Source organism: Pezoporus flaviventris, unplaced genomic scaffold (genome assembly GCF_033815535.1).
Source record: "Pezoporus flaviventris isolate CSIRO_AGI_PZ_B2104156 unplaced genomic scaffold, CSIRO_AGI_Pfla_v1 ptg000007l, whole genome shotgun sequence".
Classification (NCBI taxonomy): Eukaryota; Metazoa; Chordata; class Aves; order Psittaciformes; family Psittacidae; genus Pezoporus; species Pezoporus flaviventris.
In genome coordinates, this window is record NW_026892555.1 from 94,178,514 (window position 1) to 94,205,688 (window position 27,175).

General features: G+C 37.4%; 1 protein-coding gene and 1 long non-coding RNA gene across 2 annotated transcripts in view; both read right to left on the reverse strand.

Annotated features, from left to right (window-relative positions):
- The window catches only part of LOC133267334 (uncharacterized), a 957,532-nt gene that overhangs the window by 525,696 nt on the left and 404,661 nt on the right, over positions 1 to 27,175 (reverse strand). The window lies entirely within an intron of this gene.
- On the reverse strand, positions 20,977 to 25,419 carry PRL (prolactin). Its single transcript, XM_061447581.1, has 4 exons — positions 25,246 to 25,419; positions 24,731 to 24,838; positions 23,076 to 23,255; positions 20,977 to 21,168 (listed from the first exon to the last, which is right to left on the reverse strand). Exons 1-4 carry the CDS (start codon positions 25,393 to 25,395, stop codon positions 20,977 to 20,979), a joined length of 630 nt encoding a protein of 209 aa, XP_061303565.1. The 5' UTR covers positions 25,396 to 25,419.

Here is a 27,175-nt window from a genome sequence, read left to right on the forward strand (position 1 = left end):
GAACAAATTATTATCAGTGTGACGTTGTGTACTAGTTATTTATATATATATATATATTTCTAATAAAGAACACTGCTGTTATCAGTTTTTGATCATTTAAGCTAAGGACATTCAGAGATAGATAACCTCAGTATTTAAAGGTGCTTGAATAGTTTCATTAATTTAACGATATATAAATGATTACTATGTTGCATCAAAAATGCCCACCTTTTAGCTAAGACTGCATCTACAGCACTGAAAGGAGATCCATCAGTGCCTAAGGGCTTGAAGTTGAGTCTTTACATGAATTCATGGATGAGTTTACTTGGAAAACATTGACTGGCACTGGAAAGCAGAAGCTGAACAAAATTAAGATCAAATCCTCTCAGCAAAGTAGATCTGTTGACTGTCAGCTGCCCTAGATTTAAAAGTGCAAAACCGCTCAGACGGTTGCTGAGCATCAGTGGCTTGGAGAGTTGGGAAAATTAGCCTCTGGTGGTGAGAATAATTGGATTCCATTTGGGGAACTTTTAAACTTTTAATATGTTAAATATTTGAGTGAAGGAAAAGTGGTTTGTTTTCATTACTGCACTTGAAAAGCTGGAGGGTATTTTCTTTTGCCAGTTTTAATGTTTAATTTTCCTCAGAAGATCTTAGCATACACGCTGACATATAAAGGCCACCTTTAAAGGCCCTTGCTGAAGCACCTCCCTCCCTCTTCCACTTTCCCCCAGAACACCCTGCAAGTGGGTCAGTAAAATCTGGCACAGTGAGAGCAATGGCTCTAAATGGAGAAACAGGTATCACCTCCCAACATCTCCGAAGTGCATGTCCCACTTCAACATGCCTCTCTTTTATCATAGCTAAGGTTTCAGTGAGCCTTAAAAATATCAGAAAAATAAAACGACTGTTAAAAAGAAAGAGTCATAAAAAAAGTCATAAAATACTCCCACTACTTCCTCTTGAGGATTTCTAATGTCTCCTGCATGTCTGTAGAGGGGCTGTATTTGCAGCAGTAAGTCTATTCCTTTTTATCTCAGATACAGTGTTAAACAAAGAAGATTCTCTTTCCCTTTTATCTTTCTAAACTGAGTTTATAAGAGGTGTCTCTATTTTTCTCATTCCCAAACCAATACAGATGATCATTCATGATTTCTTTGATTGTTCTCTCGGACACTTCATGAATTGCTGTTAATCTTAATGATCCTTCAATACTGTATTTGAACGGACCACTACCCATTCCCCATACACTCTGGAGGATGTATGTCAGGGCACACATATTAGTTAGGCAGAATTGTATAAACAGTTTTCCAAAACCACCAGGGCCAGTTACTCCTCCAGACACTACATAGTAGAAGTTCATAAGTTGAAAATTATGTTCTCAATCATTTACGCTCAGTAAAATAAAAGGGTTTAATGGTAGAAATGGAAATTAGATTTCCTGAAATTCAGAACTGAAACGTTCCCTTTAGAAGTAGCACAGATTACTGCAATTAATAATGTATCTGAAAAGGCTCATATACATGTAGATATACATACATGTGTATACATCTTTATCTCTCTCTGCATTTCCTAGAAGCTGGTTTCAGAGCTTCGACTGGAAAAAAATCTGCCTCCTAGAGAGCTCCCCTGCATTTAGTGAGGCATTACATGGCCACAAATACTAATCAGCACAGCTGAGACAGCATCTACACTTCATTGACCACAAAAGAATTCAATGTGGGATGTGAAGGTAGAAGAACTGCATCCATTTGAGTGTTACTGAGGCTACATGATCCACAGCGTAATGCACTGCAAGGGAGAAGAGATGAAAAATCACTTGCAGATGTAACATTCACAGGGAGAAAGTGGGGGATCCAGAAGGAAATATGAAGGAGAGAACTATGGAAAATGCTTACAGCCCTGACAAAAAGGCTAAATGAATGTTCACAAGAATGCATTTTTCTACTTATCTAATATAAACAACAGAGGAAATTTTGAAAACTGGGTCCCACATATCTGGAAACTTGACCAGTTATTCCTGATTACCTTGATATAACTCATGCCATGTGGCTTAAATGAAGCCATGATGGATATGCAGCTTCTGTCAGAAAGAGAACATTTAATTATGAGAATCTGATTAAAAGCTGATGCATTTTAACAATGAAAATAAAACATCAGTTAAAAATTATAATGAATAATTTTTAAGAGCTGAAGATGTCAGGGTTCATTACTTAAAGGTCGAATTCTGAGTGCACTCTGTCACTCATCTTCCCATTTATGGAGAGTTCATTGAAGAAAAATGGGGAGGAGGAATGACGAGGGGGAGAAAATGGTGCTTCCAGCAGATCCCATGAAATTATGCACATTTTTTCCCAGAGATTGAGGTTAATCTTTTCTAGTTATACTTGAACTTAATCTGCCTTGATTTATAAAAGGTATTAATTTTTTTTTTTTTCTGAACTTATCCCTGTTTTTCCAGTATAAAATTTTACATTCAGTATTCTTTCCAGGACAAGGTAATTCAATTTCCCTTTATTTATCTCCATACATTGAACAAGCAGCAATGATTAGACTGACGGAGTATCATTGTTTGCTCAGCAACAGCACCTATTCACCCTAACCCTTCTGTTGCAAAATATGACACTTTTGCATTATATACTTCTGCTTTGTATCATCTTCCCTCTTGTAAAGGATAATGCCACTTTCTAAAAAGGAAGTTCTATGAAGAGTTTTTGCTTCAATTAACTATTTAAACTTGCCATTAAAGAGTAATTCTTGAATCAAAATTCTTTGGGAGAAAAAGTGAAGAACCATAGACGTTTGTGAGGCAGATTGCCTTCATGATGAAACTTCTAATGCTGTAAATGCTGTAGAAAAAGTACCTGTTGGCAGAAATTCACTTAAGCAATTCTTTCAAAAGTCTGCAGACAACTTCTGTTGTTAAAACCAAGCTTCTCCAATGTTACTAGATTTAAGAGAAAGTGGTTTTTTTTGGTTGGTTGGTTGTGGTTTTTTTTTGGGGGGGGTGTTGGGTTTTGTTTGGGGTTTTTTGTTTTGTTTTTTGTTTTTTTTTTTCCTTTTTTTTGTCAAATAAATATTTCTTGAAGCTACGTGTCAGTAATAACATATGAGAATTAAATATGCTCCTAAACATATCTCAGGAAATGTAAGTTGGTGTTTTAGCAAATATTTTACTGGTATTAATAGAATCCCATAGGAGAATTTGTGCTACTTGTAACCTTAACACAAATGCCTTTCTCACCGTCCTATTGAATAATTTTTACTGCTTTTGCACCTCATTCTCCTGATTGCTATCAGGTAGACAGTTCCTTCTTTACCATCTTTAACTTTTATGTACACAAATTAAATCCCTCTTTAGCAGACTTTTTTTTTCTGATCCTTCTACCCAAGGAAGGGTCTAAAGCAAACAAAAAAAGATCGTTGTCACACAAGTTGTGGAACTCACTGCAGGTGACGGTTTGGAAGACGAAAGCTTAAGTGTTTTAGAGCAAGAATATCAATGTTTGTGCAGAGCACACCTACAGTAATGTTTAATCTGATGGTTGCATCCAGTATCTGTTCCAGAAAGTCCTTCCCCTCCTGCCTACAGAGGACCTAAAAGAAAAAGAGCTGCCTGTCTTTGATGGTCTTTTCCTGAACATTTCACACTTGACATTGTTAGAAACATGATGAGGGACCAGGCAGCTCTTTAAAGCGAGCCAATACTTTAGTTCCTGTGCATGCTTTCTATCCTTCAAGGCCCCTTGTCTTTTCTTATGATTTACATCTGTGGTTGTCTATGATAAATATTTTTATAGTTATTTCTAGTTTTTTTCCTGGCAAACTGAAATGGAAGGTTGTTCTGTGATAGTGTGAGATTCTCTTACATAGCTGACTTTTTCAAATCTAATGGTTAATTCTTGAATGGGAAGTAGTTTCTGCAGATTTGATAATATCAAAGGGAAGATAGCGTCTCAGGAATAGAGAAGAAGGAAAGGATTTATCATCAACAAACTCAAGACTGTAGCCCAGAAAATTCCAGTGTTCCACTGTTAAGGGAATGTCTTACTGGTAGAGAGCAAAACCAGAATGAACTGGAATACTTTTCAGTAAACAAATCTAGTGGTAATTTATCCAAACATTAATTATTAAATGTTTGCAGAGATCTTAGACTATATATGCATTTCAATAGAACCACTCAGGGATGTTATCTTAGGGACTGGCAGGGTAATACTGCAGAGTGACTGAAACCTTTTGAGCTCATCAGCATGACATCAGCAAGTAAAACCTCTGCAGTGCTTAGATCAGAGAATGTTTTCATTGTAGCTGGTGAAACGAGTTGTGCAACACTGGCATTGGGTCCAGGTGGATGGGTGTGACAACCTGATAAACTACACATTAGACAATCGATATACACAGAGGAGGGCAACCATGCAGGAAAACACTAAAATCTATTGCCGAAAAACTGTCAAACAGGGGTCCCTTAATGTCAGGGAAAGTTTTGGAGATGGCTATTACTAGTATTAATCTAGTATATTCAACTACTTCCAGCTTACAAAGACATCAGGCTTTTACCTGTGAAATTTGTCAAATATTATTCTGCCAACTATGTGCTTGAGCAGTTTGTTGCCAAGTGTAATGCTGTGCAACGCGGGGCCAGGAATTGCTGACAAAGTGCCAGAGTCTGTCTGTGCTTGTCATAGCACCACGACTTGCAACGTGCTGAACTACCGCTCTCTTGTAAGTGAGAAGCATCATCAAATGCGGTGAGCCAATTTTCCTCCTATAGATCCTTGGAGCTGCAGCTACAAATCCTGTTCTTGCGCAGCCTGGGTGTGCAAAGGGGAATGACATTCTTATCAATACCAAATGTATCTATGCTTACTGAAGGCTATATAGAAGCTTCTTTTTGACTTAGAAGTCTATTGCAGAACTTCAACCTGAGTTACTTGAAATAATAGAGCTGTCAGTAATGTGATATTTTTTGAAAGACAGTGCAAATTGCACCCTTATGCAAGAGCCTGCTGGGTGATAGCAGAAACAAACAATAGAAATGAGGCAGACCAGAGAGGAAGCAAACATAAATCTAAGATGCTGAAGCCTAGGAAGACAAGAGTAGCTTCCAGTATGAATAATTCTGCTTCTCTTAGTCTCCATCTGCCAGCATTTCTATTATTCCATAGGGTATCCTATTACTGATTCAGATCAATACTAAACTTCCAAAGGTACATTATTTTTCAGTCAGTTTTTCACATAGAATAGTTTGAAAATGTGGACACTAAAGAGAAACAAACAGCAATGCTAATTTCGGTATTCATTTGTACATCAAACTTTATTTTGCTCAAGTCTCTTTATAGTCAGTCTTTGCTAACGCAATAACATACTATTTAAATGTGCATTTTAACTGTCTATGATTTGACTGCAAATATTGTCCTAATGATTTCTGGATATAAAATGAAGAACTAAATGATGGAGCCTTGTTTTGGAAAGCCTGTTGTATTTAGTTCTGGTTTAGTAAATGAAGTAAGAGTTCACAAAATATTTACTAGCTTCAGGAAAACTGTATATGGTTCTGTATATAGCTAGAAGTATTACTGACAGGTTTTCAGACAACATTATGGGTCATAATACCACTGTTTCAAAGTGCAGGGTTTATTTTAGATTAATTCTGAAGAAAGGGTGCTGTTAGGAATGCTTGCTGTACAAGAGGCCTTAAGTAATATAATCTCAGCCCTTCTGAATGTCATAGAACACTGGTTCCTGTCTTTTTTCTTTCCTAAATAACTTTGAGTTTCCTGGTAAGTCTTAGGCTTATTCTTTTAATCACTTCACAGCGTGTAGAGCTGATGGGTAGGGGTCTAGAATATTTCCCCATCCCCACAGGCATTTTCACAGTGCAGCTGTTGATCATGTGAACATATTCATGTTTCCTTCACAGCTGACACTCTGCAAATGTCTGGCGTGCCTGGAGATGGTAAAAGTGTGTTCAGAGCAAAAGGAGCTTTCTTCTCATAAGGACGGCATGTCAATTTTCTAAGAAATGGAATTTGAAGTGAAAATACAGGTTTCTTCAATTACATTAAGACAATACAGACCATCATTGAATGAGAAGAAAGTGTGTCATGCTGCGGTATGGATTGAGTAATCTAGACACCAGAAAAAACAAATAATTTCTTTATATTTACTTCCTTAGAAGTGAAGGGTTCATGGATTTTAGATGTTGTTTAGCTTGTCTCACCTCACTTTTTTTTTGTAAGAAATTTTCCTTTGCTGGCTCTTTAAAACTCTCTTTTCCTCTGAAGTTTATTAAAATTTTGACAGCTGTCAGACTAGGGATGTGCTGAGAATGCTGCCTATCACACTGACCAACTGTGTCACTGCTTCTTTGTTCTTCCATCTGTCTTCTTTTTCCATTTGTCATTTTTTGTCCCACTCATAAGTGCCTTTGCGACAAGTAACATTTTTGCAAGGTGTTTTGTACAGCACATATGCAATTGCTCCTGATGCATATCATCCACTTGTGTTTTCTTCCGTTTATTTGGTTCCCTTTTCTAGCTGAAAAACTCCTACCAGGTGAAATAAGATCAATCCCCTGTTATACCGAATACAGGAAATCTCACATGAATGCAATTAGAATTTTGACAAGAGTCTAAAATGTTTAAAGAAGACTTTCCAAGGCATTAACTTCTGTCAGTGCTTGCTTCTTCACTAAAGCAGAGCTCATGCCTTTATGCAAGGACTGAATAATCCAGTAAACTAATTAACTATACCTTCTGTCATTTTTTTGAACCGTTTCATTTGAGAGTGCATGAATGTTTCCCTCTGTAACCTAGTGAACCTAATATAAGACAGTGAATTGTCATTTGAGCTAATCTAACTATATTCTTTTCTCTAAGGAAATAATAAGGCTACAAGGACACATTTATTGCATATCAAATTATTTAGGTCTTTTGTGTTCAGTGAAGCTCATTTAAACAAAAATCTGATAAAGGAATAAATATGTAATGATGAGTAAAATAATGCATACTGGGTTTAGATCACATATCTAATACTAATGTTAACAGACTTAGATTATTTATGATCCAATATTCTACATTGCATAAATCACCTCACTGAGTATGGTAGGCTTATATGCCAGCAAAATGCACAGCTGTGTTCAAGGTTAACCCTTAGAACACACATCTGTTCCCACAGTCTTCTTTTCTTCTTGTAGTGCATGCTCCATAAGTACCTCTGAACTGCTGATCTTTCTCATTTTTTTTTTTCAACAGGAAGGATCCGGGCTACTGCTGACTTTCTGCTTGCCCACCACCTTGCTGAAGTCTATGCTTCTCGATACTTCTCCCAACAGCCCTCTCCAGCTGCTCCAGGCAGTGCGCCAACTGGCTGCTTTGGAATCACACTATCTACCTGCTTGAGTCATAAAGATGTGTCATCTTTTGTACTGCTGCTCTGTGCGTGAATCCTTATCCTGTCCTGATGGTGCTGTTACAGATGAGGAGTATTTTCTAGATTCATATGAGGCACACAGATACATGGACAGATGCATTGCCCCTCCAGTGGAGATCTTGTCCTCAGAGCTATTTATTGTCTTGAAACAGTCCTTGGTATTTCAAGTGACATTTTGCCATTTCTTAGATATATTCTATTTGTCAGACATAGCCCAGCTACAGAATGGCCAGTTACTAAGTACTCAGCTATGCTGTAGGTCTCTCAAGCTGTAGGGAAATGTATTTTTACCATTTACCAAAGTTTTTATTTTGCCAATTTGTTTAAAAAACCCAACAAAGCAAACCCACAAACAATTGAAAACCTCTAACACTCCCAGCTCCCACCTCCTTTCACTATTAGAAACAAAGCAAACCTCTTCTTTTATACCTTGAGAGATTTTAGGTGTCTTTCTTGCAGGTTGCATTTTTAGAGGGGGAGGGGAAGGAATGGAAGAGAGATGTCAGTCTCTGAATAACAAGTGCTCTTTTTTATTATGTAAAAGCTCTTCAAGAATGAAACAGATAAATTTTACCAAGTCACTATGAAGCAGAATAAAACCTGCAAAGTAGCTTTACTGTAAATGCTAACATGGTAGGACTTACCTGTCTGTAGCTTGGCAGAGCAGCAAAACCCACTACAGGAACTCCCAGTATAGTTTGGTACCTTCTTACATATTTTAATAAGAAAAAATATATTTATTTAAGAAAAAATATTTTTATACCTTCTTATATGCATTTCAAGGCATGAGACCTGGTCTTACTCACATAAACCCTTATTTGTGTGTCCAATCCCATATTTCTTGAGTCATGTCATAGCATTGAGGGAAAAATTACGTGCATATGACTGAGAGATAGGAGGCTTGGACACATTATCAAGAATATAAAAATTTAACATTATGCATTAATGAAATAGAATGAAAATAAATGTCAGCTGAAAGCAAGTCCCACCTACACACCAGCGCAGCAAAATGAATGAAGCAGAGAGGACAGCAATGACCACAGTGATATCCAGCAAGACGTTACGGCTTCACACTACATTCTGTCTCGGAGAAGACATTTGATAACACTGTCTTCACTCTTTCTGTGATCCAGCAACATAATCATTCTTTTCTGTATACTACCATAGCATGATCTGGTAAGCTTTAAAAGCAGCTTTTTTTTGTGATGATTTTTGTCCGCTTTATGTTCTATTTTGTATCAGTAAGGGTACAACATTTTATACAGATTCATGAAGGAATGACTATTTTGGGGGGTGGGGTTGTTCAGGACTTTTTATGTTCACAGTAATAGGACTTGTAAGTTTACCTCTGCATGAGATGAACTACATTTTCAATCATTGTCTTCACCTTCACATTTGGGTTGTTACCTTCACCTTCCTCTGTGATTAGCCCCAGGGCACATTTTATCTCATATCCACACACATTCTGTCATGTGTCATTCTTTGACTGAATAAAAGCCATGTTTGGAAGACAGAAAATAAAGGGCTGGATTGAATTCTGTAGGTGCATGACGAAGGCAGTCTTCATACAGATTTCCCCATTCCTGCGTCCAGGTGGTAGCTGTGGGAAGAAGCTGCCTTGATTTTTTCCATCTTTGTTTTCTGGAAACCGTATGAGGCTTTGTGCAAGTCTCTGTTTATACATCACCTCTTATATACAACACCACTTTCAGCTCCAGCTTTTTGGGAGAAGGTTCTATCTACCACAGCAGACATAGCACAGATCCAACAACAGGACACCGTGGAGTAGTTTGGATGGACTTCAGCTGGGTGCTCCAAAATCAGCAGTTCTGCAAGAGGTGGGACTTTGTCTCCAAAACTTTTCTGTCTTCCCTCTGGAAGTGCTATGGTGAGAATTTGCTGCTCTGGAAAAATTTGAATGAATCTTTACATGTCTTTTATTTGGAAAAGGCTAAGAAACAATTCTAACTAAATGAGTGCATATCAGTATTTTCACACAAAGACATTTCCAGAAAAGGTGTGTTTACCATTTGAACTACTGGTTAGAAAATCTCTTCAATACGTATTAGCAATGGCATGGACAGATCTAGAGTCAAAACCTGAATTTTTATAATTTGAATCTTGAGTATGTTGATTGAAATTTATTTCAGTATAAAAGACTTCTGCAGGGACCTACTCTCAGGGATTGTGTGTTTTAAAGCTTGATTTGCATATCAACATAAACCTGTCTTTGCCTGCTTTTACTTGAGAGAAGGATATCTTTGCACTATAGTTCTGTATTTCCTGGCAATTTTATAGACTATGGCAAGTTGATATCATTGCCACTAGCCCAAAGGAGTTACAAAAGGTGATTGAAGGTAATCTTATGTTGGCAACTTGTCCATTGGATATCCATTGATGGAGAACAATCTCAGTGTAGAACCTCATATAGGTAATGCATCCAGTCCTAGTGAAGCATATACACCAGATTTCTTTGTGACTTTGCTGTGAACTTTAGTGGAGCCAGACAACCTTTGTTTTTTTCTGTAGAGTCCACTGAGAGATAGAATATTAGTTAGTCTGGGGGGCAGTTCTGCTCCCCACTTTATTCAGTTTTGTACTGACAAAGACTTTCCTCTCATGAATTGTTTACTCTGCATTATGTCAATTTTTACTTAGCACATGGTGGTCTGATCTCTCTCTCTCTCTATTTCATGCTGAAACCTGTGACCCACTAGCTGATACAATGTAACTGGGGACTCAAAGAACAAAACTTTCCTCATTTCTGTTTTTAAGTCAGTCAGGTCAGTGTTGCTGCCAATGATATTCTCTTCTGTATCTTTTATATACACAAATATCATGTACCTATGTTGGTATTCTTTGGGGATTAAACTATAGCATTGATTGTTTATACTATATTACATTAGCCATCCCACTGCAGTCAACAGGAGTATCCACAGCAGGGAGGAATGTAGGTCTGAGCTTTTGATTCCTGTAGTAGTCTTCTTTAACCAAACCAAAATATTACTCTATGTTTGGATTATGCTTAGTTGCAGCTGAGAGATGATTGTTTGTCTTTCAAATTCCATTCATATGACTATCTTTTCATAACTGATATATGATAATTTATACTACATGTTCTCAGGACTATGTCATGTGAAAAGTAATATTTAGATAGCCAAATATCTGACACAGAAAGTATACGACTATCACACACACATAGGCTTAGAAGTCCAAGAAATCACATCTCCCAAGTTGCTCATATCTTTCCCTTTCACTGTTTGTGTTGGTTTCCTTTCAGTAAATACAACTGCAGATCTTTGGCCTGTGCCACATGTCAAATAAGGATAAGAATCCTCTGCATGGAAATCATTTTTCAAATGTAAATGTAACAGATATGTAGAACTCAACGGTTTCCCTATATAATATATATCTTTAAACTGCCAGGTTATGCAGGTGCATCTGCAGGGGGTAACTTGTACATGCAAGAACCCATTTATGTAGATTAAAAAATCTGCATGTGTAAAATAAAATATGTTTATAGCATAAACTTTGGCCTATGCACACTTTGATAGAGTAACTGATGGAATGAATATTGAATACCTCATCTAATGACATAAAAATCAGAACTGCCTGAAGTCACTAAAAAAGGAGCAGAGCGCAAAGGATTTCTGTACTTTTTCCTTTTACAAAATTTTGCTAGATTCTGAATATGTGACTCTGTGCATTGTCTTGATTAAACATAATGCAGTGGTAGGAAAGCTGCTTTTCTTTTTTTCGTTTTGGTTTTTTTTTTTTTGTTATTACTTTGCTAGGGAGATTTTAAGTAAGTAACTAGAGTTTAGATTTCGAAGTATTTAGCTACTCCATTCCATTTGAATTAACATATAATACCATCTTTAATTCTGTATTTATCACAGGAAAATTTTTGCTTGGAAGATACGATTCTGGGAATTTGCTAATTGTCCTGTGCCATAATATCATTTCTGAAAGGATTAAGTCTTTAAATATTGCAGTTCAGTAGGACTGCTCTTAATCTTTGCTATAATAATAAATACTGAATGTCAGACCTTTTTAAAGATCCAAATTGGAAATGTCTTTTATCTCACTAAAATGAGCGGAAGCTCCACATGTGTAAATATGAAAGTAGGGAATTGTTACCCCAAATATAACTTGATAGGATAATTGGAAAGGATTAGTTTGCTTCATGTGGCTTTGAGGGAGATGAGTACTCTGCTGTGTTCCCAGGAAATAGTTCAGAATTCTTTACTTTTGCTGGTGTAGAATTGTCTGCAAAGTTTGCATGCTCAAGTAGTTTTAGCTATAACTGTTCTTGAAGAAGTAATCCAAACCAAAACCTCAGGTTTCCCCTGTATGAAGCTTATTCGTATTGCTAGAGCCTTTTTACATGAAATTTTTGAATATTGAAAATATTTTGCCCCTTCATTTTAATATTCATGCAATAGAATTTCTTTCAAGTGTTGAAGTGGAATAAGTTATACATGTGTATATTCAACAAGATTTAGAAGACTGAGTCAATAGAATTAGCCCATGTAAATGCAGGTTTAGCTGTGTGCTAGCAGTACAGTTTGAGACAGAGAGCCTCAGACTGAGAGGCTTTTCTCAGTCCTGGGTCGGAAGCTGGTTAGTCAAGCTCTTGCACTACTCATCTGCTCTCACAGTTTTACCTGACTTGCATTTTCCTTGCTTAGCTCCCCTCTTCCTATGCAAAGTCACTTGCTCAGCAGTCTAACTTTGACCTATTTGACCTTGCCTGTTTCCTTTCTGCTGCATGATAGTTCAATAAAGGTACTGTGCAAGCAATCCTCTAACATATTGCTAGCTGGACAGAAGCTGACATGAACCTTCTAGGAAAGCTGAGATGTGGTGTAATATCCAAATTGACCTGCAGTCAGCAATTTTGAGGTGTTATCACTGAAAAGCAGAAGGGATTGATTGGATGTGCTGCGAAAGAATTAATAGAATATCCATTTTAATGCTCTCCTAAGAATGAAGGCATGTTCTGCAGAAATCCAGTCCAGCATGTGTGCTAACACAGCAGCATGTGGATCAGCTGGACCTCCTACAGGGTGAAACTGCAGTTTCCGTGGTCTCTGGTGTCTGTGGGCTAGTCCCTCCTCAACAAAGTGGTTCTTTAGAAACGAAATCTGTAGGGCCTCTATTTAGACATAAGACCTGAGGGGGAATGAAGTCCCAGAAATCCAACAGCAAACTGTTCAGCACTAGGGCTGCAAGAGTACCCAATGGTGTGGGAATATCTTACTGCACTGGTGGGTACTAAGGTTCCAACATCAAACTTTTACAGATGCAGATCAAAAGTCTGCATTTCTCCCTTCATTGTAGCTGCATGGAAATCTGATTGAATGTAGAGAGTAGGTTGCTTGTCAGCTGGTATGGTGATGCAGAGAGTCAGCCTCAGCTGCAGGCTCAATAAACCATGAAATAGATGAGTTTTATGAGGTATATAATTTTGTATTATACAGTGTAAAAAAACAGTGACAGCTACTCAAGAGTGGCTATAGGGCTGTAGAAGAAAGTCTTTCCATCTACGAAACACCTACAAAACATCAGTAGGTGATGTTCTTCAGTGAGAAAATATACTTGGGGTAGGACCTGTGATTCTTAATGCTGCCATGTAAAAGCTATTCACTGTTTTAATTGTGCAGAAGCCATCTTAGTCAATGGATCTGTGTAATGCAAAGGCCTGTCTTGAGCTAAAACCTCAAGAATGAAAAAAATTCTTTTTACTCATTTGAACACACAAGGTTGTTAGCCAATTTTGAAGAAATACAGGTAACTGTGCAGAAAACTTTAGGTGACACAAAGCCTACACTTATTCACAAAAATGGTTTCATTGGAAGATGAGAAATGCCTCTGGTCCTCAGAAATCAAAATAACCAAGCGTTAGTCAGATGCCAGGCTTGTGTTTTACTGTACCATCAGCAAGTCAGTCTATTTATTTTGTGGAAAACTGACTGCTGTCTCTTGTTCAAAGCAGGGTTTAAAACATTTCTTCACTCCTGTGGCAGTTCCTGGTATTCTTCAAGTGCCTCTTTCCGAGTCTGGACCTCCTACATTTCCATGTTTGTCAGCAACGCGCATGACTAAAATGGTATTTTCATATTTCAGTGCCATCGAGGCCCCTTAAAGCAGAGGCTTGCAAGCGTGAAAGAGAGATATGTTGTTCCCTAATGGCTTATTACCATCCCATTTGCAATTCAGATCAGTTCTAAATTGACTGAAATTTTTAAACACATAGCAGGCAGTTTAAACTAATGATTGTCTGGAGGTTCACATCTGACATGAGCTAAGCTTCTGCTCAAAACAAATTGCAGATAATTCCTTCCTTAGAGTCAAAATGTCACTTTTTACACTGTGCATTGTTGCCAGATTTTGTCAGTTACATTAAAAAGAAAAAAACCCACACCAAAACCCACAAAAAATCTGCTACCGGCTGAATGTTCTGAATTAGAAAGCGAAGTGACGTTGTGGTTGTTTCCACCCTCCCCCCTGTTTACAATAACATATATGTGTGCCTGGCAATCAGTACCCTGATGAAAAATACTTCTCCTGCCCCAGCTGCCAGCACACGCTTAAGGCCCCAGGGGCAGCCCTGATGGCCTATGCTCAGCATTGTGCTCTTGGGTGAGCAATGGCCATTGCTGGCACACAGCTTTGGAACTGCCTTTTCTTCTGGCCATGGAAGTGTAGTAAAACGGGCTTAATACTTTGATGTTTCTATTTTTCAACACTCTACCTTGTAACTGCTTCTTCAAGAAGTTACACAGAGTTTGGGTTCAATTCTATAAGGGTTTCAAATTCCATAGGTTTGATGATGATAAAAAGGGAAGCTCTTTAAAAATGTGCAGTGTGGTGGAAAGGGTATGTTTAGTATATGATTAAAATTGGGTTTCCTTTGAAAGAAATAGCACAAGAAAGACATGGACATGTTAGAGTGGGTTCAGGGGACGGTCACAAAGATACTTGAAAGGCTGGAGCACCTCTCCTATGAGGAAAGGCTGAGAGAGTTGGGGTTGTTCAGCTGGGAGAAAAGAAGGCTCCAGGGGGACCTTACTGCAGCCTTTCAATATATAAAAGGGGGAGTCTTCTCCTGTAGTGACAAGAGGCAACATTTTTAAACTGAAAGAGAATAGGTTTAGATTTGATAAAAAGAAGAAAAAATTACAGTGAGGTTGCAGAGAGCATGTTGGCTGGTGAAGTTGTGGATGCCCCATGATCACAAGCATTCAAGGTCAGGTTAGACAAGGTTTTGAGCAACCTGAGTGATTTGTCTAGAGAATCATGTCCCAGCCCATTGAAGGTGGTTTGGACTAGATGATTTTTAAAGGTCCGTTCCAACCCAAACAATTCTATGATTCAGTGCGTGTTTTGGAGGAGAGCATGTGGTTTCTTGACCAACCCCACAAAATGTGTTTTGCATGTTCAAGACTGTAGCACTATCATTCTACAGCTTTGCTCTGCTGTTTTGTCCCCAGTAAGATTTATGCCATGACACTAGATATGTAATGTTACCTTTAATTTAGGCCAAGACAGAATTCATAATCCCTTTAATAAAGAGGCTATATCAGGTATGCCATGCTTTGATATTGTGGTGATGTGTAAGATACGAATAATTAAACAGGTACCTTCTCCCTCTCAGAGCAATAGCTTTTTTTCTTTTTCCTTTTTTTGTGAGTTATGACATGGACAAGGAGGCTTGTCGGGAGACAGAAAACATCTTTTTCAAAACAGTGCTATTATCCAGCACTCTATTAAAAGCTTCAAGATTTGTTTTTGTGTGAATCTCTTCATGTCTTGTATTCACCTAAGCCTTACCTTAACTTAGAGGGAATCTCTAGTGGAAATAAAAATAAATGGGTATCCTAAATTTCTTGCAAACCATTCCTGATGCTTTTGCTTTAGATTTTTCATGATACCATCCATCAAAAGCTAATCTCTCAATAAACTCAGTCTGTGCATTGCACTTTCTTCCTTCATGTGGCCCTTGAGAGAGCATGAGAGAGTTTTCTAATACAATGAAGTATTTTCTAGTACAAGATGATAAAGAAAGGAATCTTTTTTATTTTCTCACTTTGATGCAACAGGGAAACAGAACAGTTTTCCTGCAAATATCACAAAAGCCACTTTAAAGTATTGCTGAGCTGCTTATTGCATTAGCTTTGACATGAGGACCCATGGTCTCTGTTGTGTGGGTCTTACGAAGACACCATACAAATCAAATTAATTAAGTAGTTTTTGTTTTATTAAGTTATAGTACATGTGCTGTAGGTCCAGAATGTTGGAACATCCAAAAGGTTCTGAGGCTTTAGTAGGCTTGGAAAATCATGAAAAGGCTTAGAAAACTTTTTGAGCTATATGAATTATTTTTGTCCATGAAATCAGGCTAGAAATCTCTCAAGAATGGCTCCTGGGAGGATTATTATTATTTCAATCATCTGCCTCGAGAAAGGGCCTATTGTCATGGATGATTATTGAGCTAATCCTGCAAACCTTGCACAATGCTTTCTAACATGAAGTCAGTAAAGGTAAGCACAGTAATATCTATATATTTTTCAGGAATTATTTCTAATTAGTGATGGAGTGAAAAGAATGAGAGAGGGACAAGCTATGTTATATACCACACTTTGCATACTTCCAAGTTCTACTTGTTTGAATTATAAGTAAACAGAGCTGGGAAGGGACCCTTTTTTTTGTTTAGTGTTAGTGTACAGTAACAGTGCATTGGTTGATAAATGCAGTTTTAATTTTTCTGATCATATGGTAAAAGCTGTAATATTCTTCACTAACTTCTGACTTATTTGGCACTGAAAGCTGAAGAGAGGTACTCAGCTTGATTGGTGAAAGAACTCCATCAGTAAATAGGAATATTTTTATAATTAGTCATTTAGTGCACAAATTAGCATATTTGATGACTCACACTGTCACTCATGTGAATTAATAAGTGATCTGAACTCTTCAGTGTAATGAACCATTTATTAAAAAGGGAAAAGTGTTTGACAGGGAAAGTGAATTTTTTGAGGGACTACTACTCTTACATATTGTCAGTAAATTCTATTCCTTTTTTATACTTAGCAAAGAACTTTCTGATAACAGACTGGATAAAATGTAAATAAGTGTTTGAAGGTGCTCTTTAACAGAATTTCACTGATGTCTGTGCAATATTTTTTTTTAAATGGTTGTGAAATTTAGGCGTTTCCAGTTAAGAGCTCCTACCAAGACATGTCCTTAAGACTTTTAGTGGGACCAGTGTCAGTAGTAAATAGGAAATGAACATTCGTCTACCTATACATTAGTACTTCTTGAGCCAGAGACCGAGTGTTTCTGTGACCCTGAAAGCCTTTCTATCGCCTCCTTTCTCTCAGCTTTTTATCACTTGCAATGTGTACAGGGGAAGAAAAATAAGATATGGTTGGACTTGATGATCTTAAAAGTCTTTTCCAACCTAGGTTATTCTATGATTATGATAACTGGCCAATAAAATGTTACCACTTGATGAACTTCAGAACTCCTTCATAAGGAAAGGAAGAAAAAATGATTATATCCTGCAATTCACTTTTGGACCCATGAATTAGAAGGCAGTATGCCATGACAACTTATTCTTCCCACAATAAGCAGGATGTTAGTGTGAGATTCTAGTGCTTCTTGGATAATTAAAAGAGCATAAACATGATGACATGAAAGAGAATGCAGTGGGTTTTCCCTCAATGTACAATACAATTATCGATTAAAACTTAGGCTTTGTGTTTTCCTTTAAAATGGAATTGTATTTTCTTTCTGTTCCATAGAATCTGTACATGGGACCTTAAAAAAAACAAACAAAAAAATCAAAGAAAATTGGAGAACTCGCTGCACCCTTCTTTTCACCATAGATAAGGACAATACGTGATGCTTTCACCTGTGTGGAAAAAAGATACAGTTCAGAGGACATTAGGCACCCCTACTCATCTGTTTTAATTTCCTTCTCATAGTTGAATGCATGAAAGGAAATGAGAAATCACTTTGAGAAAATATGCATTTTTAAAAAGTTCACTTATGGGGGAATATATCTAAATAAAAAATTAAAATCCCAGTGGTAGTAGATGTTGTTGAAATGTTATCTGATAGTCATTGATATTTTTTTTGGAAAAAAATACTGGAAAACTGGCTGATATTGTTTTCCAAGGGTGATGCTTCTTTGGACGTAGCTTCATTCCTGAAAATGGATACGAGCATAAGCAACTTAAAAAAGGTATAATTATGTTCTAAAAGTAGTTTAAAACTTATTTTTTACACATAGCATAAACCTATGGATAGTTAAATTTTAATTGAATAGAACGTTGAGGCTCGGCTTCAGTCTTCAAGGTTTACCAAACTAATTTGCAGGTGGGTGTTGGTCTCTTCTCCCAAGTATGAAGAGACAGAACAAGAGGTAACAGCCTCAAGCTGCGCCATGGGAGGGTTAGATTGGATATTAGGAAATTTTTTCCACAGAAAGGGTGATCAGGTATTGGAACAGGCTGCCCAGGGAAGTGGTAGAATCACCATCTCTGGAAGTGTTCAAAAACCATGTAGACGAGGCCCTCAGTTACATGGTTTAGTGGTGATCTTGGCAGCCCTGGGGTAAATGTTGTACTTGAGGTCCAACCTTAAAGGTCTTTTCCAACCTTAAAGGTCTTTTCCAACCTTAAAGGTCTTTTCCAACCTAGTTGGTTCTGTGATTCTATGATTTTAAATTTTGTGCCATCTATGTAAGCTTGAATATAATTTTCAAAGGGAACATAACTGAGCCTGTATTTCAGTCATGTGGTGGACCTTTCCATTCCTGAAAGTAAGCAATCTTAAATGAACAGAAGTAAATAAACCAGCAGAGACTTAAATAAGGCAAACTTTGGTATTGAATAAATAATTTGAAAACCAGGCATTTCAAATGCTAGAGACCTGAAGTAGCCAGAAGTTAGTGCACTTGGAAGAAAAATCTTACTGATATCAGTTTCTTTCATTTTGAAAGAATATGCTTGTTCTAAATTCAGTTCTGTATGAGATTAGCTATGTAACTATTTCTATTGGGCGCAAGACAATACTTTTTATGTTTTATGAGCATGCACTAATTAACAAAATATTAGTGAGATAAGAATGTATTTTTCCCATGAGCAACTGAAAAAAAGGAGAATTGCCAATTTGCCTATATTGTGGCTTGAACATTCAGAGTCTGAAGGCATTGTCTGTGCCAGGGCACTTGACAATGAAGGTGTAGCTTTGAATGTGCTCGTGGGGTTTGACGGCTTTCTGTCTCTGTGACAGCTGGGATGACTCAGAATATTAACCAGATCACTTTTAAATACCCCTTTAACTAAACAGCTGCAAACCAGATAGCTTTTCAGTTGTTTAGAATCTTTTAAAGCCATTCTTTTCTATCTTTTTTATGAAATTAAAACCTCATAATTGTACTAAACCAGTCTATAATAAAGCCAGTGCATGCAAGTTTTAAGCAATTGTTTTAGCACTGTAATTTTTAAGCACATAATGAAAGTCATTGTTTCAGATCTAGTCATGTAAATGTAAAATTGTGAATGTCTGCCCTATTAATCAAGTTGCTTTTGAATTCTAAAGAGATTCTGAGGTAGGAGTTTACTCAGCGAGACATAGTCGTTTTTCTAGCTCAATACTGAGTAGTCCCATTATTCATGTTTTCTTTTGAATAAGAACTCACGCTGTAATTCTAAGCACTTGTGATAATTACAAAGGATTTTTTTTTTCTTTTACTTTTTAAAATGCTTTTTTCCCCCATTGGCATGATAACAGAAAATAGAATATTATGGTCATATTAAATTCTAGTTTGAGCACTTGCATTTTGCCTGGCAAATTTTATCTATTTTCTTCCTTGACTGTGATGTTATACAGCTGTGTATTGTTAACTTGCTGTTGCATATGCCTGAAGATTTGTGCATTTCAGACCTTATGAAAGATGTCAGCTATGACTGCCCAACAAGAAATTTGTTTGCTGTACAGGTAATTTTATATATATTAAAAATGAGCTTAGTATATACTTATCCAGATAAAGCCTGAGGCAGTCAATAATTGAAAACATGAAGAGAATTGAAGGCCATTATATATATATACACATAATTAGAAACGCGAGTATCATCATATCCTTATAGAGATGGCTAAAATTAGACCTTTCTAGTAGTTTGAGTTATCTAATCCCATACATAAATACCCATCATGGTTGTGCTTATTTTGTTGTGGTAATGAGCAGTTTAAGCCCTCAAGCCCATCTTCTCTGGTGTTTCTCTCTTCCTATAAACTGGCTCAATTCTGGAGCAATGCAGCAAGCTTGTTTAGTGGGAAGCCAGACCCATGAGGATCTAATTTGAATTTAAGCTCCTCTTTGCTGAAGCTGTGTGATGAAGCCAAGGTTGAGTTTGTTTATAGCTTACAAAGACAGAATATAGATATGGCCAAGGACTCCAGCTGCTCTTTAGCTTCTTATTTGCTATGTGATTGCAAGCCAGATTTTTTTTTTTTTTTAATTTTTCAATTGTGTTGGTCTTTCCTATTTTCCAGTGTTTACAAGTAATGTTTTGAAATGGGTGTCCTAAAAGCTTTCAGTGTGGCGAAACCCAAAGACACTGTGGGTTAGGACAGGAGACACCTTAGCTCAGCTAGTAGCTTTTTGTATCTTGAAAGTTTTCTGAGTAACTGCAACCACCACACTTCCAAGGAATGGGATGGGTAGGTGAATATGACATAGATGCCCAGCATTTCCTTTTGGGACTTACTTAAATCCTTTGCACTCAGTCTAGCACTAGTCACCTCAAAAATAATGAACTTTTGTTTGGAAATGCTTCTTTTCCAAATAGTCAGAAGAGATGTAGATATACCTGATCTCTGTTCTTAAAATTCCAGATGTGTCTTCTCTCTCCATGGACCACATGGGGAATCAATGCCTGTGTTAGCCAGGATATATTTCTTACATGTCTCTTGCCTACTTAGACATTTTCTGTACAAAGTAAACCCATCAATCTAAGTAGACTGGATTTCAGGCCATACTTTTAGTGTAGGGTAGTTTCATGTAATAGGTGATTAATCTACTTATTTGTGTTCCTCAGGGCTTTTTTCCCTCATTTTTGGAGAGGGTGTAAAGAGCAATGGGAGTAAGACGTCCTTTCATCAATAGCTGGAGACTGAGATCCAAAAGGAGAAGATACCACTAAAGGTATGAACCATATCCAATACTTCATTCACTGATACTACCCAGTGTTATGCATTTTTGGATTTAATAACATTTTTATTTTTATCTACATTATCTGATTACCACTGAAATTCTACCAGGTGAGGAGATTAGACACAAAAGTGTATTCTTGTCATACAAGTGTTTATACCATTTTAAACACCAAGATAAATGATCCTAATTGTTGCAGCCAGAATTCACACTAACATGCCTGAAAAGTACTGATGATCCTGATACTGTGAAGTATGACTTTTCAAAAAGTTTGCAATGAAAAGTAGCGAAGCAAAAGAATATCACGATGAATGATTTCAGTAAGTGATCAGGCCCATGAGTAATTAACAATTGCTATCGTGGATTAGGCGGCACTTCAGAACTTTGAGATAGTTGTCGATTTTGTGGGAATCTCGGCGGAGGCAATGCAGCAGGTTGTAAAAGGCAAAGAGTCTGGAGTCCTCATCATCGAGTTGCAGGGAGGGAAGGCCTTCCCATGGAGAGTAAATTTCATTTCCAATCTCACCAGAATGAACCTAAAGACATGAAATGATACTGCAATAAATGATAGTGAATCTGGCTAGATGTAGAACAGAGCATCTAAAATACTGACCTTAGGGAATGCTAGTTGCTAGTGTATGTCTTGGAAGGTGTTTCCTGTTATACTTCCCACTATTCTGGATAATGTTTTATATCTTCATGAAGATTTTGAATGAATTTGTCAGATTTTCCAGTTTATTTCCCTAAAATATGTAAAAAGCTTAACTGTATCAACAGCGTTTTAAGAGAACTAGTGTGTTAACCAATGTCCAGAGGAATCTGCAAAGAAATCTAACCTCTCTTCATGCATGGACTCATCAGTGACATCTCTTTTTGGTTCCTTCTGCCTTGAAATCTTTGTTAACACTTGTTCCTAAACCTCTTTCTGTGTATCTTCAGATTTCTCTCGACTCATGTCTTGGGTGATTTCTCTGTGATACAGGTAGCTACAGGAGCACGTTACCAGACAAATGTCTCAACAGTACATCTCCAGATGTACTGTACTTCAGATTCTACAAAAAAGCTAAGTGATAAAGTGACCTCTAATATTAGGGAGCTATGTGTAGGACCTCATGTAGTAAGTTAGTATCTGGGGTAAAGATTGGTTTAGGTCTCTTTACTTGAAAGAAGCAATAATTGATTTTTTTTCATATCGGGAAAATCTGCCTTTCGTATTTCATAGCTGGAAGGATATCAGTGGCTATTGGTGCTTGTGTATCTTCCTTATTTCCCACCAGCTGTACTTTGTAAAAGCACATAGGAGAATATCTGTGGAGCCTCTATCACTCTGTTTAAGCAAAGGCAAAAAAAAAAAAAGAAAAAAAAGAGACCTACTATCACTCAAAAATGTGGTTTGACACTAATGAATTTGCCACCCTTGTCTTCAACTTCCTTCTGTAAATAACGTGAATGAGAAGGTGATGACAGTGTAACTGTATTAGCACCTGACTTCAACTGTTATCCTGGATCCTTGCCTGCACCCTTTTTACTCATGGATATGGGGCAGAGATGTATTTGATTACACTGATAAATGCATTTGTGGCCTGGATGGGCTAAGATTTCTGAGTAAAGAGACACCTAACTGAAAGAAAGAGACCATGAGTGATGGAAAATGATGGATACAGTGATGGTAGCGCTCTTAATGCTGTTCAACTGTTCAGAGCCTAAGTAAAAGCCAGTGAAGTCAGAACCCCTTGTTAACATCTAGCTCACTGACAGAATGATGTATTCAGGGCCTAACAGAGGCCCCTTAAAAAAATAAACACGCTAGAGCTGATTTTATTCAGTAAAGCTTTCAATCAATTACTGATAACAAGGGGTATTCGAGGATGGGTTTCTTCAGAAAACAGCCTTGCTTTCTAACCTCACAAGTGTGGGGGGAACCAAGTCAGAGTTCAGAGGAGCCAATATGGTGGGAAAAGAGAAACGAGATACCACAGTTCACTATGTTGTGTGCCACAACTTTACAATAGCCCAGACTTCCAGAACAGTTTTAACCACAACATCTGCTTCTGGAAACGCTACACAATACCTGTATACAGATGTGTATAAACATGCTAAAACATAAATAGCTCATATGGAAAATGAGATTACAAATTCTAAATAGTCAAAGATTGAATGGCAATTACCAGTGTTAATGGTTACACCTTCCCTTGAAGCAGGACTAGGAATACACTGCTATGCCAGTCACGTCACATTGTCTCTTTAGAAATTACTAGATGGCAGCAGAAAAGAAAACTGAGAGAAGAAAGCTGAAAAGTTCTCAAATTCAGCTATGCTGGCTCACATTTTTTTCCTAACCATTGTCCGTTTCCTTTCCAATTCCAGGTAGGGAGGGCCTATCACTACGTGAGTCTTCCTTAACAGCAACAGAGTGGAAGGATGTTAAGGACCCAATACTTACCCGACCTACTATTTTCTCCATTCCTTCTAGAAGCCGCTTGTTTTGCTCTTCGATCTCCACAGCCTTCCAGAGGATGGTATCTGGAGCTTCTTTGATTCTTTGTACTTCAGAGGCCAGATGGATCAGGGGATCATTCCAGGAACGCAGCACTCCCAGTATTAAATTCAGCAGGTCTTCATGCTGCTTACCCACATTAAGAAAAGACAGTTAAAATAGGAAGGCTAAATGCTGGCAACATTAGGAGGCATTTAGAGCAATGTCTGCAGACATAGTGACTTCGGCAATTTATTCCAGGACCTACAGCTGATTGTGCCCTATAGTCCTGTCTTAGATACTTCCATGCAATTGCATTTTTGAAGTTTATCATTGTTGTCATCCTGTTTTAAAATATTAGCACAAGTAGCTGCGATACTATAATGGGAAATATCATTAAACATCCTCTACTTTAAAAACTAGCAAACACAACTCTGTTTCAAATCTGAAAAAAAAAACCAACACCAAAAAACCCCCAAACAGAAGTCCTTATCTGATTTTGATGAACACTTTAAAATCCAAGAATTTTGTTTGTTTGTTTGTTTTTAAGTCTAGTACTAAATGGATGGTTCACATTATGGTAGACCACTAAATAGCTTTTATTGCCTCTACATAACTCATCTGTCCTCCCCTTTGAACAATGGTGCTTCCAGCAATATCTTTCTTGCTTTTAAAAATTTTCCTTTTTTGTGGGCAATAAAAATTCATAATGCTTACCGTCACTGTAGTATTTGATCTTTTCTACTTTGCTAGATCTACTGAATCTGAACACTACCAGATCTCTTACATACCCAGGGCTCTGAATTCTATAGCTCCAAATAGAATTTCAGAATGACATACTGAGAGGATGGTGATACTGGAGATTGCAGGGATATCATCACCATGAACTTTAGGTAAAGATTTCTCACTGGTGCACACCCGTTCATACACTTATGTTTATTTTTTTCTCTATTTTCCATTTGTACCTGTGAGCACAGGCTGAACAAGACTATCTTCATCTTCATTTAAGTTTATAATTATTAAATTGACATATGTAGCATGTTTCTCTTTACAAGTATTTTCAGTATTTCACACTAAAGTCTTTGTATTTGGATAATAATATATCACTTTTGCTTACTAGTAATATCAAAGATATCTTTTTTGCATTTGTTTAGTAATATCAATGTTTTCAGTTATTTGAAAACTGTTTAGTTCTGCCTACATAGAGTGTTCACTACACAGCAAATGTATTTTTATGTTTGTTAATATAATAAAGCATTTTAAGATAGTGTTCAAAGATTGTAGCGTTCTCAGTACGGTATAAGCATGGTAACAGGCATTACTCCATGATTTCGTATTGTAATTGGAAATGAGATGCAATGACTGATTGTAATATGCAGGAAACAGAAGGGAAGATGAAAGTTACCAGTGCTTACATATTCTATATAGTTTGTAACTCAGTATCAGCAAATGTTAAATACACTTTTCTTGGCTTTTTGGTGCTTTCTTCTTCTTGGCTTTTTTCTCCAGTTGTGCTGATTTCCCTCTCTTTCTGTCTGCTGTCTCTCTATTTCTTAGCCCTCCCTCTTCTCCCACTGCCCCTGCTCTGTCTCACGCTGAATGACATTAGAAATGGGACTTACATGAATCTGCTGAGCTTGCTCCTTGTCTTCAGGGGTGGTTAAGGAGGAAGTGTGGCAGCCATTAACTGCTTTTGTAATAAACCCCCTGCCCTGAGCATAGCGTTCATCCTGCAGATCAGCAAGGGCAGGCATTATTGAAACAGATAAGAAAGAAGAGTTTCAATTCAAACATTGTATTAACTAATTGTTGTTCCATTGCTTTTATCACTGCTTTTATGCTGTAAAGGTCAAAAGTTTCTGGTGAGTCTTCAGTGTGAAACTGGTACCCAGCAAACACTACCTTGTCTCACAGATAAAGAATGATGGGAAAATGGTATCTTTTAATAGAAGTGTTGGAATTCTTAGCAATGGTTAGCACTATACACAGATTTGGTCACCACTGGGATTATCACTGTGCAGCAGTCATGTTTGTTTCCTAATTGAATTATTTCATGTGTTAACATATGTTTGTGCTTAAAAATTCTTGAATCTATTTATGCTATTTTCTTGCTCTCAGGGAAAGGCAGAGTACTTACAAATTCATTGAACATTTCTGAAGAGAGGAAGTGAATGTAGTGTGAAAGTTTAACTGCTCGGTCAAAAAGTTCCCCGAGGGAAACTTGGCAATTGACAGATCCATTGGGGCAGATTGGTAAGGAAGTCACTCCTTCTTTTGTCAGGAGCATGTTGGACACCAGAAGGGCCGCCAGCAACAAACCTGTTCACATTTAAAATAAACAAAAATGGAATCACATTGATTTGTATGTGCACTTAGAAGTAGCTGTCAGAGCCAGAAGCAGGGTGATTTTGGCTGTGTTGACAAGTAGTTCAGAGTAGCCCCTGTACTGGCTGCTGAAAATTAATGGAGGAGGAAAGCACTGTAATTCTGTTATCCTTTCCCCCCATTGTTATCTTGGCTGTATAGCAGAACTTGAGAACACAAGGATAACTTGTGTTGCAGTGTACATGTATTCCAAAGTCTCATATTATGCCTGGCTTTATTACGTAGTGATAAATGGGAGAAGCAACAAATCAAACTTCTTCACAGTGTAAACATAGATACATAAATATATTTGCACACATATATAAGTTTGGAAAATAGATTGGTTTGTTTGTTTTGTTTGTTTGTTTTTGCCTTTTTGTGTGTCCCGTCCCCCCCCATCTCCCACAGGTCCTTTTCTTCTTTGCAGACATTTGGAGCTTAAATTAATTTTGTGGGAGGGTGGTTAGGTCACTCTCTTAAGGTTTTGGTTGTCCTGGGAGCTCCTTCAGAAGATTCCTAGCAGCTGTATTGCTTTGCTGTTTAGAGTTTAACCCTAAGTTACTTACTGCTAAGGAATCAGAGAGAACTTTTGACTTTTCTCCTGAGCTTCTGAAACTGATGTAGAGGACTTTTCATTATCTAAACCACAAAACCCCATCTGTTTAAAATTTTTAACCTTAACAGAGGCAAGTCTTTTATTCAGTGAAATAAAATATGCACAGAAAAACAATGGAAAAATTAAAAGCAAATATTTGGTAAATGAATGAACTTATTCAAAGAACAGTGTTCTGTGCTCTGCCAGTTTTAGTTCTGGAAATTGGTCTGCCACCTATATGCACCCCCTAGACTTGTTTTAAATGCTAAATGAAATGCTCCACAAATCAGGCAGCAGAGCTGTCACCAGTGTTATCATCTGATAGGTTTCTTTCTAGCTTTAAATTCAAGAAAAGTGCATTTATACAATATTGAAGTAACTCTTCCTCCTCTCCCATGAACAAGGTACATGCTGCCCCATGCTGCAGTTAGGAAAGTTCACTGGGGAATAATTCTGTGAATGAGAAAACCTGAGACTTGTTGGCCCAGAAGTTGAAAGTAAGGAAAACATTCACTTCAAAATTACTACATCACTTCTAGACTTGTGGATAATGACTTCTAGTCATTGCCTTCTGAATGGTGTAGCAAAGCAATCTGGATCCAGTCTTTCATGTGGAGATGTCACATCTCTCAAGCCAATTATCTTTGACACTGTCCAATGCAAATGTAAATTTAGGATAAACAAATTAAGCCAAAAAGAGATCAAGCTGCTTTCTAATTCCAAGCTTTGGACACTAAATATTTGAAGTGGAGACATGTTAGTGTGAGAGGGGGGTTGGAATTAGATGATCTTTAAGGTCCTTTCCAACCCTAACTAGTCTATGATTCTATGTTTCACTGGAAGACCTCAGTTTCTAGAGCTGTTACATTTCAGTTACTTCCTAATTCAATCTAAATTTAAGAAATAAAAAAGTTATCACCAAGTGAATGGCAGAAGTCTTACCTTTCAGTGAAGCCTCCTTATTGCTCATGGTAAGAGATCCTGTATGATGACTTGCTCTACCAGAAAGAAGTCTCAATACTTGCTCTTATTCTCTGCACATGCCAATTTTATAGACACCATCCAGAGTCCATTTTGCATACATTCAGCAGGTCATGGAGTTTGCCTC

Coding starts and splice junctions, on each gene's coding strand:
- PRL (XM_061447581.1), bottom strand. CDS start 25,395: ATGCTCCTGACAAAAGAAGGAGTGACTTCCTTACCAATCTGCCCCAAT. Junction 23,256..24,730: donor AGCAAGCTCAGCAGATTCAT/GTAAGTCCCATT, acceptor GTGGGTAAGCAG/CATGAAGACCTGCTGAATTT. Junction 21,169..23,075: donor TGGAGAAAATAGTAGGTCGG/GTAAGTATTGGG, acceptor TCATGTCTTTAG/GTTCATTCTGGTGAGATTGG.